Source organism: Artemia sp. Qi Xiang Cuo, chromosome 8, assembly GCF_049724085.1.
Source record: "Artemia sp. Qi Xiang Cuo chromosome 8, ASM4972408v1, whole genome shotgun sequence".
NCBI classification, from domain to species: Eukaryota; Metazoa; Arthropoda; class Branchiopoda; order Anostraca; family Artemiidae; genus Artemia; species Artemia sp. Qi Xiang Cuo.
Window position 1 is genome coordinate 53,476,519 of NC_142801.1, and position 14,930 is coordinate 53,491,448.

At 34.6% G+C, this 14,930-nt stretch overlaps 1 protein-coding gene across 1 annotated transcript; it reads left to right on the plus strand.

Annotated features, from left to right (window-relative positions):
• Positions 1-1,473: 1,473 nt before the first annotated feature.
• On the plus strand, positions 1,474-11,777 carry Sbat (LSMD1 domain-containing protein Sbat). The gene is made up of 2 exons (XM_089093011.1): positions 1,474-1,641; positions 11,576-11,777. Exons 1-2 carry the CDS (start codon positions 1,494-1,496, stop codon positions 11,704-11,706), a joined length of 279 nt encoding a protein of 92 aa, XP_088949137.1. The 5' UTR covers positions 1,474-1,493; the 3' UTR covers positions 11,707-11,777.
• Positions 11,778-14,930: the final 3,153 nt, after the last annotated feature.

Genomic DNA, 14,930 nt, shown 5'->3' on the forward strand with positions numbered 1-14,930 from the left:
AAGCTTCGTGCACATATGTCTTAGACAAATATATACTCGTTCAAAAAATTTTGGCAAAACCAGTCCGAATTACCGAGCAGAGTGTTTCTCGTCTTTCGTTTAGATATAAGGAAGATTGAGAAGTTCTTGCATTATGATCTTACATTTGATGGTAGATTTGAATTGATCCTGAGGCTACTGAAAAAAAAAATTGGAAAAACATGGAAAAACCTTTCGCTTGCGTTCCAAAGACTCGCAAAAATTTATTGTAATGCTTTTACTTGACATTATTATACTTTAACATCTTAATATAAAACTTTCCCACCGTCCAATTGTTAACTAACAGTTTTACGTAATAACTTTGTGTAGTTCGTCGAAAAGAAAGTGTCACTAACAAAACAACCAGCTATAAATTAAAAAAAATTAATTGGGAGGGAAATGAAATTAAAATAAATTTTTGAGGAAAAAGTGTAGGCGGAACCTATCAGGCTAGTCTATCTCTGAAAATGTTCATTAGAAACCAACAAAAAGTTCATAACTGTAAAATATATTAGCAGTATTTGATTTTCATTCTGCTTTTATTAAATAAAATTTAGTAATCCTATTGCACTTTATCATTAGTTTGTAAATATTTTCGTTAGAAGACAGCACTTCAAACTTTTGACTAACGAAAGCGACTTGGCAAGGAAATTTTTCAATAGCTCTCTGGAACATAATTTTTATAAAAATTGTTGGCAAGCACATTTGGTTAGCAAAATGGGAGAACAGCTTTAATGAGCCATACTACAAAATCTGCTTGTTCGACATCATTGACATAAAATTTAAAAGAAGCAAGAATAAATCTTGATACAAGCATTACGGATTTCAAAGTGTGAATTAAAATACTTATTTTGATAAATGAACAAGGCAATACTAAAAACTAAAAATCTTACTAAAATCAAACATTATAACGTTTTTTTTCCTTGACACACTGAACGTCATAGACCACGTTCTGAAAAGCGAAGCCACTTCTGTTTTCTATTGTTTATTTCCATTATTCGTGACCATCAGAAAGCTGCCATACCGCTTTTCATGAGAAAACAAGAATTGGGAAGCGAATCCAACGCCCTAAGGAAATTGTTTCTGGCTATCGGTTTTGGCACTAAATTTAAATTATTATTCTAATAAATTTAATTAAACTTACAGTTTTGAATTTACTCTTCATGCTGTTATCAATTACTCAACAATGACTAGCATTTTTGAAAACATTGCAAGATAATGATTTAGACGATTTATTGTTAAAACTAGTTTATACATTAAAGATGATTATGGCAATGGAAGCATGGTCAGTTTTAAATAGATTTTTTTCATTTGCTATTCACAAATAAGTAGTATAGTTTTCAATAGACGTTCCTATATGCCAACTTTGATTTCCATGGGTCTTCTGCGACTGGTACTATTTTGCCACTAAGAGATACTGCTTTAAATGAAAAAATAGATGGCGATCTTCAGAAGCTAATTTAAAGTAAAGAAGCATGGAAAAGCCAAGGGAATATTTAAGATCCTTGCTAAATAAAAGCATGCTGATCCAAACAACTGATGGAAGAACATTTATTGGAAATTTCTTATGTACTGACAAAGAATCTAATGTAATTTTAGGATCCTGTATGGAATACAGACCTGGTTTGTCTTTCTTGCTGTTTTCAATTTGCCATAGCCTAGGCCTAACCTACAGTCAGCCTACAAACTTATGACACTAAAAGAAAAACCAAAATTATTTTATTGAAACAAGTGTAATGGTTGGCCTTGGTGTAGATGTATAAGCAGTCAACCACATAAGGCGATATGTTAAGAAAACAGTTCTTGTTTCATAATATGCACAATAATAGCCTAATAGTTAGGCTAATATATTTTGCAGCAGGAAAAGGTTAACTAAATATTTCACAGTTCATATTAGGCTATTGACTTAGGGCCTACAAATAAAGTAAACCACCATTTGATACATTTAAAATTCATTTGTGAAAAAAATGATTATTATATTTATAAAGAGCAGAAAAAAAGGCATTGAGTGGTATGTCCACTTAATTCATGGTCAATATCTGTCAAATCATATTATTGAGTTAGGAATAAAGTGAATACACCATTCATTGCCTTTTTTTATGCTTATTATGAATATAATAAGAATTTCTATTGGAATTGAATTACCGCCCCCCCCCTATCACGGCTGTACCTAAAACAACCCTGAATGTCCAATTAGAGGGGGGGGGGGGGCTGAAACACAGTGGCAATATAAATTATTTTTTTTTTCCTAATAAGAATAAAAAAGGCATCGAATGGTGCATTAACTTTATTCCTAAATCAATGATATGATTTGGTATATATTGACCTAATTCATAAGTTGATAATATGAACTACAAAACATTCACCCCTTTATCATCACTTCTTTCCTTGTTTTTTTTCCAGTTTTTCTAATAATGTCATCAATTTCTTAGAGCCTACATATTAACAGAGTATATACCTCCACCCCCTAATGTGAAAATATACATCCAGGATTATATTCTGAATCTAAATGTAACTTTCATTTGCAACACAAATGAACTTTACCCTCACCCCCATGATGTACAAATATATAGCCTACATGATTTGGATATATTTAGGGGTGTGTGTACATTTTGTTTATAGAGAGTTTTATTGATAGACTGGCTAAGAATAGAAATAGGAGGCAAGAATTTGTTATTGATAGTGTTTCTATAAACATAGCTTTACAGGGCTGACAACTAAATGACAATAGAAGCAAAGACATGCCATTTATAATTTCAGAAAGGCATATTAGACTTAATTAAAAATGTAAATTTTTGTTACAAGTCCCCACCCTCTTTATGAAATCCTGTGTTTCAGACAATGTGCCCTACACCTTATGATGGTTCTGTATATACTCCTAGGATATATCCAAAACTTAAAGAAAACACAAAAACAATGAAATTCTTACTTGATAGTATCCAGAATGCATGATCCAGCCCCCTTTCCAAAATCCAGAGTTTATTCAATCAATCATTTTATTTATAACCCATCACAAAATATATGGGCAGAGCCCAGAAAAAGACAGAGTAAAAATCAAGACAAACAAAAAAGAAACAACAGAAATAAAAACACACACAACTACAAACAAGGGATAAACAGAAATTACCAAAGATGTGAAGACTTCTGAGATTCAGTTGAGAAATCACAAATAAACTTCTCAATAACCCCAGCTGGGTTTACCAGTTGATACTTTCTTTGCAGAAAGAGTTGAATGGAAAATGGTTCAAAACCAATCACTAATGGGAACTTCATTGCTTGTAATAAATCCTCTTTTGTTTCAAATTTCGGCCTGAAATATCTGGTAGAGCCACTTTGCTTTGCTTCTCTACAATTTGGCACAAGATACTTGACATCATCAGAGGTCAGATCATTTGGGACATTTCTAATTATTCCAAAGTGATGACTTTTACCCTTAGCACTAATGGTGCTGTTAGAGCTACAAAGTGTGATGTGTGTGAGCATCATAACTTTCCAGTCACCTTGGGTGCACGTTAGCTCAACAATTTTTGAGCTAATATCACCACATGCTTGTTCTAGGAAGTCCTTTCTTGATTCCAGCTTGGCTAGGTCATGTGGTACATTTTTGACAATCACAACATAAGATGGTTTGGAGATATATTCAGAAAGGATTTCAGCAGTTTCAGGTTTACTTTTTGAGAAGTTTTGTTCCATCAAAATGTCCAATTTGTTACACATTTCCATAATCTTGCGTGTAACAATCACTGAACTTTTGCCTGGGATCAAGGAGACTTCTTTTGGCTACAAAATATGGAAAATAGGCAGAGCAACCTTATGTCATCACAAGTCTGTAACAGTTTTATCATTTCCAGAACATTTTCACTCATAGCAACCTTTGTGGACATTTGAGCAAGACAACAGTTTCCTTCTGTCCATAAGATCTCTTTTGCTTTCATAATGTCTTTTTTTTTTTAAACTGGGCTGCTGTCTTTGCAACTTTATCATGGCTTTTCACAATTTTTACTGCATGTGACAAAAATTTTAATACATGATTCCAAATGAGCTCACCAGCCATTGCAAATATGCAACAACATTAACACAGCGAGTCCAAAATCACAGACCATATTTCACAGTGTAGGTTTCACTGATTACTTTCTAGTACTTTCAGTTCACTTACAAGAGAAGTAAGGGAAGTGTTGGATGCTGTTTACCTTGTCCCTTCAATTTAAGGGACAAGTCCAGCGGGTACCACAGTTCTTGCAGACAACTCTCTCACCCTCTTATGCTTACTTCTCTCCTGTCACCTTCATCTCAGCATAATTGCCTATAAATATTGAATAGTCCTAATTATAAACTCACTGCTTGATCTTGATCTGTATCATATAGGTCACTGGTATGAGAATATCAATAAGAAAATCCACAGTCCCAAGGGAATTCTCACTCAAGTTGCAATGCTTATTCAAATCCTTTGGTCACTGAATTAATGATTTTCACAATATTGGCTGTAGGTCAAGAAGAGACTATAATCCTTGACCAATTATTAGCAATCTCTTAAATCCAGAAAGAGGTCTTAATACCATGAACTATGAATCATGACTGAATATCATAGCCTAGGGTAAAGGTATTGATGATTTGACAGTACAATTTTGGAACCACTGTTGAAATTTTCCTTCAAAACAGGATAACTCTGCTTAGTTGTGACTTGGAACACCATCAATGAAAAAATAATAAAAAATTTTTTTTTTTTTTTAAATTGTTGTTTTACTGATTTGATGCTACATTTTCCCATCATCTGAGGAACTGCCACTTGACCTCATACCATGATTGTATTTTTAAGCATTTTATTTAGTTGATCACAACATCCTAATGCATTAATAACTTTGAAATAGACTTTCTCTTAGTAAATTTTGTATATGTTTTCTTTCACATAGATCCCTAGTTGTAAAATACAAAAAAATTCTATCTGATCCCCTCCCTACTTAGTGTAGGATTCCTGAAGGAACCATGTTATAACCACCCTTATATCTAGTATTGCTTAATGAAATTAGTAAGAGATTCCCTCAAAGGTGTTAATGTGTAGATTACCTGCTTATCCTTGAAGTATCTCATAGAAATATCAAAAGTGGCCCCATCAAAATGCTACTCATGTTTAGGACGAGGCTAAGAACTTACATATGAACATAAATTCCACTAAGTCAATTATAATAACAATAAACTTTTTGAAATTCTTGAAATCCACTCCTGTTTTTTTTTCGACCCTATCCCACCCAAAATTCTAGTGAAACATGTTAAACTCCTTGGTTTCATAAATTTCTAACAATCTTATGTAGGGCATGCATATTCCAAGGATTTTGGACTTTCCATATTAAAATGGCAGATTAACTTTGAAATGGCCAAATGTTGACAAAATTTGTTGACAACATTTTCACTGTGAACAGCAAAGAAATCTTTGTGCTGGACCATTAAAGCTGAGAGGAACTGCGCCATTCCAGATAGTGTTTGGAGATACTATTCTTGTGGTATATATATGTAAAAATGGAAAAAAAAGAATGTCATATAGCCTCAGTCACACAATTACGCTCCATATGAATATCCATGTTTGTTCCTATACCTGAGACAGTTTTTTCAGTTTTTTGCTTCTACTATGTTTTCCCTAGATGTTTCCCTAGACTATTCCTAGATGTTTTCCCTACATCCTTTGGATATGTCAGATAAATAAAAGGTTCAAAACTGCCAATAAAAGTCTTAAGCCAATTGTCATTCAGTATTTTCTCAAAAAATGAAACAAGAAAAATTCAATTATTTCTGGAATTAATTAAAAAAAAAACAAGCAACACATACTAATATAAGTGAATAAAGAAATCTTAAACAAGCTAAACCTAAATTCAATATGCAAATCAAGCTTAAACCAACAAAAATCACTACAAACAGGAATTTAGCTACTGCCCCCTTCCCTAACTGCAGAAGTATAAATTCTACTGCATCCTTGGCTCTTTCCTGAAAACGAATTATATTGCAAATATTTTCTTTGTACTTATTACAACATTGAAAATAAAATGAAAATTACAGTGAAATAAAATCTCGAATTGATTTCAGCAATTAAAATCATTATATATCTAATATTTAGTTTAATTTATTAGTTATTTCCAAGGCTGTTCAAGAAACATATAGTTTTCACTAAAACCATGAGTTTGTCTGCTTCCCTAACTGTAAAAGTCTAAAGCCTACTGTGAAATTAGTGCTTTACTAAAAATGAATTATATTACAAATATTTTCTTTTGTTCTTATTTCAACATTGAAAACAAATGAAAATTGCAGTGAAAAAAAATCTTGAACCGATGAGCTTTCAGCAACTAATATCATTATATGTCAAATATTCAGTTTTATTTTGTTATTTCTTTCCAAGACCGTTTGACACATGTAGTTTTCAGTAAATCGCCAATGATGCAGTAAGCTTGATACCTCTACAGTTAAGTTTTTTAATTACACTCAATTTAACTTTTTCTTGTTTTAAGATTTATTTATTCACTTATACTATTATCTGTTGTATGTTTGTTTGCTATTGTTGTTTATTTAGTTTCTGTGTGTTTTGGGTTTCATTTATTGTTTAATAGTAATTTCTGGTTGTTTTGAGCTTGAATTATTATAGGTTTTATTTCTGCTGATTTTAAGTTTAATATGGCCTTTACTTTTTTTTGAAAGACTTATTTTTCGGAAAGTTTTTTTTTTAATTAATTTTCGTTTGTTTTTGATTGTCAAAGTTTCAAGTTTTTTTAAATTCCCTATTTCAACATCAATTTTTTCAACATGAAATTTTCATCAAAGTATCAAAACTAGTATCAAAGTAGCAAAGTAACCAAAGTATCAAAGAGATAATAAGCACTTGCATAACTTACAGCCATTGTCCCATAAATCAGTAAATCCAAGTACCAAAGTAACTATAAGCCACTTGCATATATCACAGCCCTTACCCCAGGGGCTGGATGTGGGACTCAAACCCAGAAGCATAGTTATTTGGTCTTTGGTATTTTGAACAAAATGGCAATCTAAAGTTTTGACTGGATGCCTTTGAGGAAAAGAGGGTGGGAAAGGGGCTGGTTGCCTTTTGATCACTTTTGACTCTTAAAAAAAAACTATAAGTTTCAATTTTCGATTGAATGAGCCTCCTCCAATGTTAATACAACAACCTCTTCCACAAAAACCTTATATGTTAACAATGGGCAACTTGCATAAGTTGCCCATTGGGGCTATGGGGGATTTTTAACCCCCCTTAAGTTATAACTATTTGAATTTAGGACTATTTTGAACAAAATTGTCTATTTCAAAATTTTAATCGTATGCATTTGAGGAAAGCGGGCGGCGGGGGGGGGGGCTGGTTACCCTCTGACCACTTTCCACTTTTAAAAAGGGCACAAGAAATTTTGATAATCAAATGAGCCTCTTCCAAATTTATATGACTTCAATAAAAATATTATATGTTAACAATGGGCAACTAGCATAGCTAATAGCCCTTTCCCTGGGGGCTCAAACCTGGAGCCATAGTTATTTGACATTTGGACTATTCTGAACAAAATTGCTAACTCAATATTTTGACCTGAAGCATTTAGGAAAAAAGGGCATGTTGGTGGGGGGGGGGGCTGATTGCTGTCCAATTACTCTTTACTCTTAAAAATGGAGCTATAACTTTCAATTTCCAATCAAATGAGCCTCCTCCAAGCTTTACATGACCATCCCTTCCGTAAAAATCTTCTATGCCCCTTGGTTATAACTTGTAACCAATACCCCTAGGCTCTGCAGGGCTGTGTCAACCCTGGAGGCATTACTATATGATTTTTTGGACAATTTTAAACAAAATGGCCAGCTCAAAATTTTTATTGCATGCATTTGGGGAAAATAGGGCTTAGGGGGGGGGGAGTAGTTGCCCTCTAATCACTTTTGACTCTTAAAAAGGAACTAGAACTTTCAATTTCCAATCAAATAAGTTTCCTCCAATTTATGCAACCACTACTTCCATAAAAACCTGTTATGCCCTTGAGGCATAAATTCCAACTCTTGCCCCTGGGCTCTGGGGGGGGGGTGTCAACCCAAGAGGCATTGTTATATGAACATTGAACTATTTTAAATTAAATGGCTATCCCAAAAGTTAGATTGGATGCATTTGGGGAAAAGAGGGCGTGGGGGGAGCTATTTGCCCTCTGTTCACTTTTGACTTTGTAAAAGGGAAATAGAACTTTCAACTTCCAATCAAATGAGTCTCCTCCATAGTTTATGTGGCCACCTCTTCCATAAAAATCCTACATGCCCTCAAGCATAACTTACAACCCCTGAAGGCATTGTTGTCTAATCCTTCGGACTATTTTGCACAAAATGACTATCTCAAAATTTTGATAAGATGTATTTGGAGAAAAGAGGGTGTGAGGGGGGGGGGGGGTGGCTAGTTGCCCTCCAATCACTTTTGACCCTTAAAAAGAAAACTAGGACTTTCATTTCATAATTATTTGAGCCTCCTCCAAAGTTTATACAACCACCCCTTCCATAAAAACCTTATATACCCCCAGGGCATAACTCACAACACTTGCCCTGGACACCTGGGGGCTTGTGGTGACCCCAGAATTTTTATTATCTGATATTTGAACTATTTTGAACAAAACGGCTGTCTCAGAATTTTGATCAGATACATTTGGGGAAAAGAGGGCATAGGAGGGGGCATCTAGTTGCCCTCCAATCACTTAACTCTTAGAAAGGGAACTAAAACTTTCAATTTCCAATCAAATGAGCCCCTTTTGAAGTTTATATGACCACCTGCCCCAAAAACCTTATATACCTCTGGAGCATAATGTACAACACTTGCTCCTGAGCTCTGGGGGGTTGTTTCCACCCCAGAGGTTTTGTTATCCTTTTGTTAAACTATTTTGAACAAAATGCCAGTCTCAAAATTTTGATTGGCTGCATTTGGAGAAAATAGGACATGAGGGGTTTAATTGCCCTCCAATCACTTTTGACTCTTAAAAACTTTCAATTTCCATTCAAATGTGCCCCTTCTGAAGTTATGCAACCACTTCTTCCATAAAACCTTATATGGCCCCAGGGCATTACTTACAACACTTGCGCCTGGGTTCTGGGGGGTTGTGTCAACCCTGGAGTTTTTGTTTTTTGATCTTTGCACTATTTTGAACAAAATGGCTATGCCAACATTTTGATTGGATGCATTTGGGGAAAAGGGGGCATGAGGGGAGGGGGCTAATTGCCCTCTGATCACTTTTGGCTCCTAAAAAGGGCACTAGAACTTCCAGTCCTCAGTCAAATGAGACCCCTCCAAAGTTTATATGACCACCCCTTTTATATGAAGTGTCTCTGGGGAAAAAGTACAAACATCAAAGCCTTAATGTCCTTTACTATAGGCAACGCTATAGCCCTACTACCAATTGAGACTGACGTTATTGAGTTATGCACATTGAAAAAAAAAGTCAAGATGTCAATTTTTCAACAAGTTTGCTGAACAGGGGAGATTGGTATTTCTCCTAGGTGAAATGATCACAGCATTGGTAAATATAAGCATCAGAAGCTTATAAATTAATTGTGGGTGCAAGTATGTTCTCTAAAGTTTTTTAGTTCATATGGTTAAAAAGAAAGCTTTGGTGGTTCCATTTATGGATGCATACTAAAGAAATAGGCAAGGTCTACTGTTGCTATAACATTATCACAGTGTTTAGCTGCCTGTGGCTGATACTCTTGCAAATATTTCTATTCCTTTCCATACTGTCTAGAGCTTCTGCAACCTCCCATGCAGTTTCCAGAGATTCATATTAACATTTTACAACTCTATCCCAGCCATATTTAGTGCGTACAGTTTTCTCTTACCACAAGCTAGGGGATGATAAATTGGAATGGAGAATTGGGGTTTTGAAGGATCAGAATTCAGTAAATTTTCTTGATTCTTGAATTGAATCCACTCTGTAATTCCTTTCTTGGAAAATAAACGTTTCGTCATTTTTTTTGCAAATAGGCTAACTCTGTGACTTGAACCCTCCAATACAGAATCATCAAATTTGTAGGCAATGATTTGCATGCAGCAGTAGTACTGCTTAATTAGCTGGCCAATTAGGAAGCTGGTCAATTAAATGATCACTTGCTGGAAAACACTTTTTTTCTAAGTTTTCTTGTTTTTAGTATTACTCAAGACAATTCTGTTGCAAGTTTAACGTTTACTTTTAGGAATACTAAAAAAAGCAAACAAATAAAGAAAATGACAAGTTTCTTTAGAATGGTACTGGAAGTGGGAAAATTTTTTGCATCATTCCACAACTACTTACCGCCTTACTGGCTATTTAGTAGAAATACCTAAGGGGTTTGGTCTTTCTCCATCTAAAGAACTAGTACCTAAGTTGCTCTTTAATGGTACATGATGTCAAGACATCATTTGACGTAAGATCACATAGATGATATCTAGCATGACCCATTAGACATAATACAGAGATGACATAAAAAATTAATTTTTTGTAAAAAAAAAAAATGCATTTCCATTTAGTGGCTTAAAGATGAATCTGTAAAAAGCATGTAAATATAAGCATTTGTTTTCAAATGAGCCTTAAACATCTTTCTACAGTGCTCCAGTGTCCTTCTGGCACTGGAAAAAAAGGAGGCATCAGTCCTAAGATAGAGGGTTGAAAACCTTTGGATTAAGGTTTTCAGAATTGGAAGATTGATCGGTTTATTTTTTATTTCGATTTGTTAGCATTTGGTGGTTTTTTAACTCTCACTTAGATTCAGTGAGCCTTTGATTCTGACTTAGGATCCTACAGTTGAGCTCTCACGTTTTGCTCTCAGAGTTGAAAAGTCACCTTTTTGCGTTTGTTATTCATCACTTTTATGCTTTTCCTAGAAATTATATTCTTAGCTGTAACCAGGATTTTTTTTGGGGGTGGGTATACAAAACAAATTAAAAAAACGCATCAATAATTTGTTTATATTCATTTTGTTACGTTTTTACAAGTTAGACAAAGCTTTCGAGGGGGGGGGGGGGTACAAACCCCCTTACCCTCCCCCCGCTAGATGCAGCCTTTGCTGTAATGCTGCTGAAGTAAATGCACTTATCCATTTCATGAATACTTTCATCACTCCTAGACAGGATACCCCCTCACAGAGATTTTAGGAACCCTTTGTAATTTCTTTTGCCTCAGAAATAGTAAGTATTGAACCTGTATATACATATATATATATATATATATATATATATATATATATATATATATATATATATATATATATATATATATATATATATATATATATATATATATATATATTATTCTTTTGCTTCAGAAATAGTAAGTAGTGAACCTATATATATATATATATATATATATATATATATATATATATATATATATATATATATATATATATATATAAAGCGGAAAATAAATTAAAAAAATTACATATATATATATATATATATATATATATATATATATATATTTAATATTCGTGTTTCTACTATCTTTATTCTGACTAGGGGACTCCCTCATGTATGCAGGCATTTATGGTCAAGCTCAGTTTTATATGATCCTTTTTTTAGGATGTACTAGAGATGAGGAACCTCGAAGTCTTGGTTTAGCTATGGTTCCTGGAAAACACATTGTCAAGATGATGTCTGACGATATCTCAAAAATTGGTATGCAAGTAACTTACTTAGAAGATTACACTTGAAGGAAAACTTTTAGCTAATATTAATGAAATTGAACTTGTGACTCATTTTCTTAGTTAATATACATTATTTATCAAAAGTTGTGCTATGTGGTCAATTATAAACTAGTTAGGTCATAGATTAATTTATTATTATTATGGTCAAATATAGGGATTGTTTGGAATTAGAGGATCGTTAAAAAAATGGGGAGGATAGATAAAAGGAAGCAAAGAATAAAAGGTGAATCACAAAATCAATGTGTCGGGTGATTGCCAGGATCTTGTAGTTTGTCTTGGTGCATCTGTTTGGGTAAAAATATATTAATGAGTGATTTATTTATAACCCGTGATAAGTGTCCAGCACAAGCAAATGTACAAAGGGAAAGAAAACTTCTAAGACAATGGGCGTGGACAAAAATATTTATTCCCACTGTGGCCATTATCTTGCTGCTTCAAGATATGGCTCCATTCGTGTGACAATTCACGTGTCATTGAAATTCACAATATTTGTTGCAGTGGCAGCACTTGGATGGGTGGTATTATAGCAATCACACACAAACAAGTTTAGGGCCCAGGGTGGGAGGCGAAGGAGATATTTTGAAAAACGATAGTAGCACAATCTGAATTGCTTAATGATGTGGGCGAGAAGCAAGGCCCCTGTTCTACAGATGGATCTAGCTATTGGCAAACCTAGGTAAGTCAACACTACGTGTGATGGTCACATCCGCGAGTGTAACGCCCATGTCCAAGCATCCTCTCACATTAAACAATGCTATTTCCGATTTGCTAGCTTTGAAACATAGTCCCGCTTTACCTTAATAATCTATCAAAATCTTAAAATTTTCTTTTAGACGACTACAAGTGCGGCTAGGAATAACAATTTAGTCTTGATAATAGATTAGATTTACGTCAACAATAGAAACTACACAGGCTGGGAAAACTTGACTTTGAGGTTCTATTACCGCGTCATTAAATAGATCAGGGGAGACGATGGAACCTTGTCTGGTTCCCTTATACACTAGCAACAGAATAAATACTTCAGGGTTACCTGGTATTTGAATTCGTACAATTAGGTTCTCACACATATAATGGTGATTGTTAATTAAAGCAGTACATAATCCACTTGCAGAGGATCAACTAATGAATTAGCAAGTCAGAAGCTTGAGTAATATCGAGACCTGCCAAAACAAGTGGCTCCTTATTTACAACTTCATCTATAGACTCGCTTGAGTCTGTTAGTGAGATGTTTGATGTAGCGTCGATGGCTGCTTTCTACAAGTACTTAAATTCACCTTTTCCTCTAGAGCTTTCTCGTATTGTGCATCCAATTCCAACCAACAAGTCAAACACGAAGGCACACAGCTCGGTCCAATTATCTTGAGAATTGGCAAGCCAAGAACAGAGTAATTGAAAAACAGCTTCATTCGACGTTGCACTTCGATCTGGAACAATCTTCCTGAGGAAACTATCCCCAAAAAACTCTGTTGGCTCTTTCAAAAGAAGATTCAATAGTCATCTAAAAACTTTGATAAAAGACTAGCGACAAATCAGATATTTAATTTTACCTGGCGCCGCTAATTTAGGAATAAAAAAAAAAAAAATCTAAAATAGTGACGAAGACCACACTGCCTTTCCATAACAAACAACAAAAGTACGAAGAACAATAGGGAAATCTTTTTGCAAGATAGTGGAGATAATTTGAATGAATATTTCGGCCCTATGTCCAAGGGCCGTCCTCAGCAAGACAAAAATATATGAAAAAAAAAAAAATTTTTTGCCGAAATGAATATTTCGGCAAGACAAAAATATATTTTTGTCTTGCTGAGGACGGACCTTGGACATAGGGCCGAAATATTCATTCAAATTATCTCCACTGTCTTGCAAAAAGATTTCCCTATTGTTTCTTCGTACTTTTGTTGTTTAAAAAAAAATCTAATGGGACTTAGCAAAGGGCAGGTAGAGCAAGGGCGCAACTCAAACCTTTTCGGAAACCAAAATGACACGGTGGTACATAGGATTTTCGCTTTGTTTCATCACAAGTCAGTAGCTCGAAAATTTCAAGCTACTGACTTAAAAAGTTTTGAAAAAGTTTGCTTTTCAATCAACAGAAACTTTTTTTTCAATCAGCGGAAATTTTATTTTTCAATTAGCAGAAACTTTGTTTTTCAATCAGCGAAAACTTCGTTTTTCAATCAGCAGAGACTTTATTTTTCAATCAGCAGAAACTTTGTTTTTCCATCAGCAGAAACTTTGTTTTTCAATCATCAGAAACTTAGTTTTTCAATTAGCAGAAACTCTTTTTATTTAATCAGTGGAAATTTTGTTTTTCAAATAACTAATGAACATTTTGATGATGTTGAAGAAGGTGTTACACTCAGAAAACTAAATGCACTTGCAGTGGGGACTGACAAATCCATTTCCATGCAGGAGAGCAAGCCTGTTGTTGCTGCTGACCAAAAATACTAGAAATTCCTGAAAATCCTGAAAGATCACGTGCGTGTTTATTTGTTTTTTCCCCCAGGGGTGATCGTATCGACCCAGTGGTCCGAGAATGTCGCGGGAGGGCTCATTCGAACGGAAATTAAAAGTTCTAGTTGCCCTTTTAAAGTAACCAAACAAAATGGAGGGCAACTAGGCCCCCTCCAACGCTCATTTTTTTCCAAAGTGACCCGATCAAAATTTTGAGATAGCCATTTTGTTCAACATGGTCGAAAAATAGTCTTTGAGGATGATCAATCCCCCCAAGGTCCTCGGGGGAAGGGCTGCAAGTTATGAACTTTACCCAATGTTTACATATAGTATTGGTTATTGGGAAGTATACAGACGTTTTCAGGGGGGATTTTTTCTGGTAGGAGGGGGGGGGGGCGGGGGTTACGTGGAAGGATCTTTTCATGGGGGAAGGGACATTGCTATGAAGGGGGCACCAGATTTCCCAGCATTATTCAAAAAACGATCAGAAATTAAATAAAACAAAAAAGTTCTTCAACCGAAAGTAAGGAGCAACATCAAAACTTAAAACGAACAGAAGTTATTACGTATATGATTGGGCTCTCCCCTAGTCAATACCTCGCTCTTTACGCTAAAGTTTTTTTAGTACTTTCATAAGAGCTATTTATTCTAATTTACGGCCTTTGTGATTACGGCATTCTTAAAGAATTGGAAAAAATTTTGAACTTTAGCGTAAAGAGCGAGGTATTGACTAGGGGACGAACCCTCTGATATACGTAATTAAAATATACGAATATAGA

What these genes read in the sequence shown, in the direction of transcription:
- Sbat (XM_089093011.1), top strand. Translation starts at nt 1,494, where the DNA reads ATGGAAAAGCCAAGGGAATATTTAAGATCCTTGCTAAATAAAAGCATG. An exon ending in CTGTATGGAATACAGACCTG is followed by an intron (nt 1,642 to 11,575) that starts GTTTGTCTTTCT and finishes TCCTTTTTTTAG; the next exon opens with GATGTACTAGAGATGAGGAA.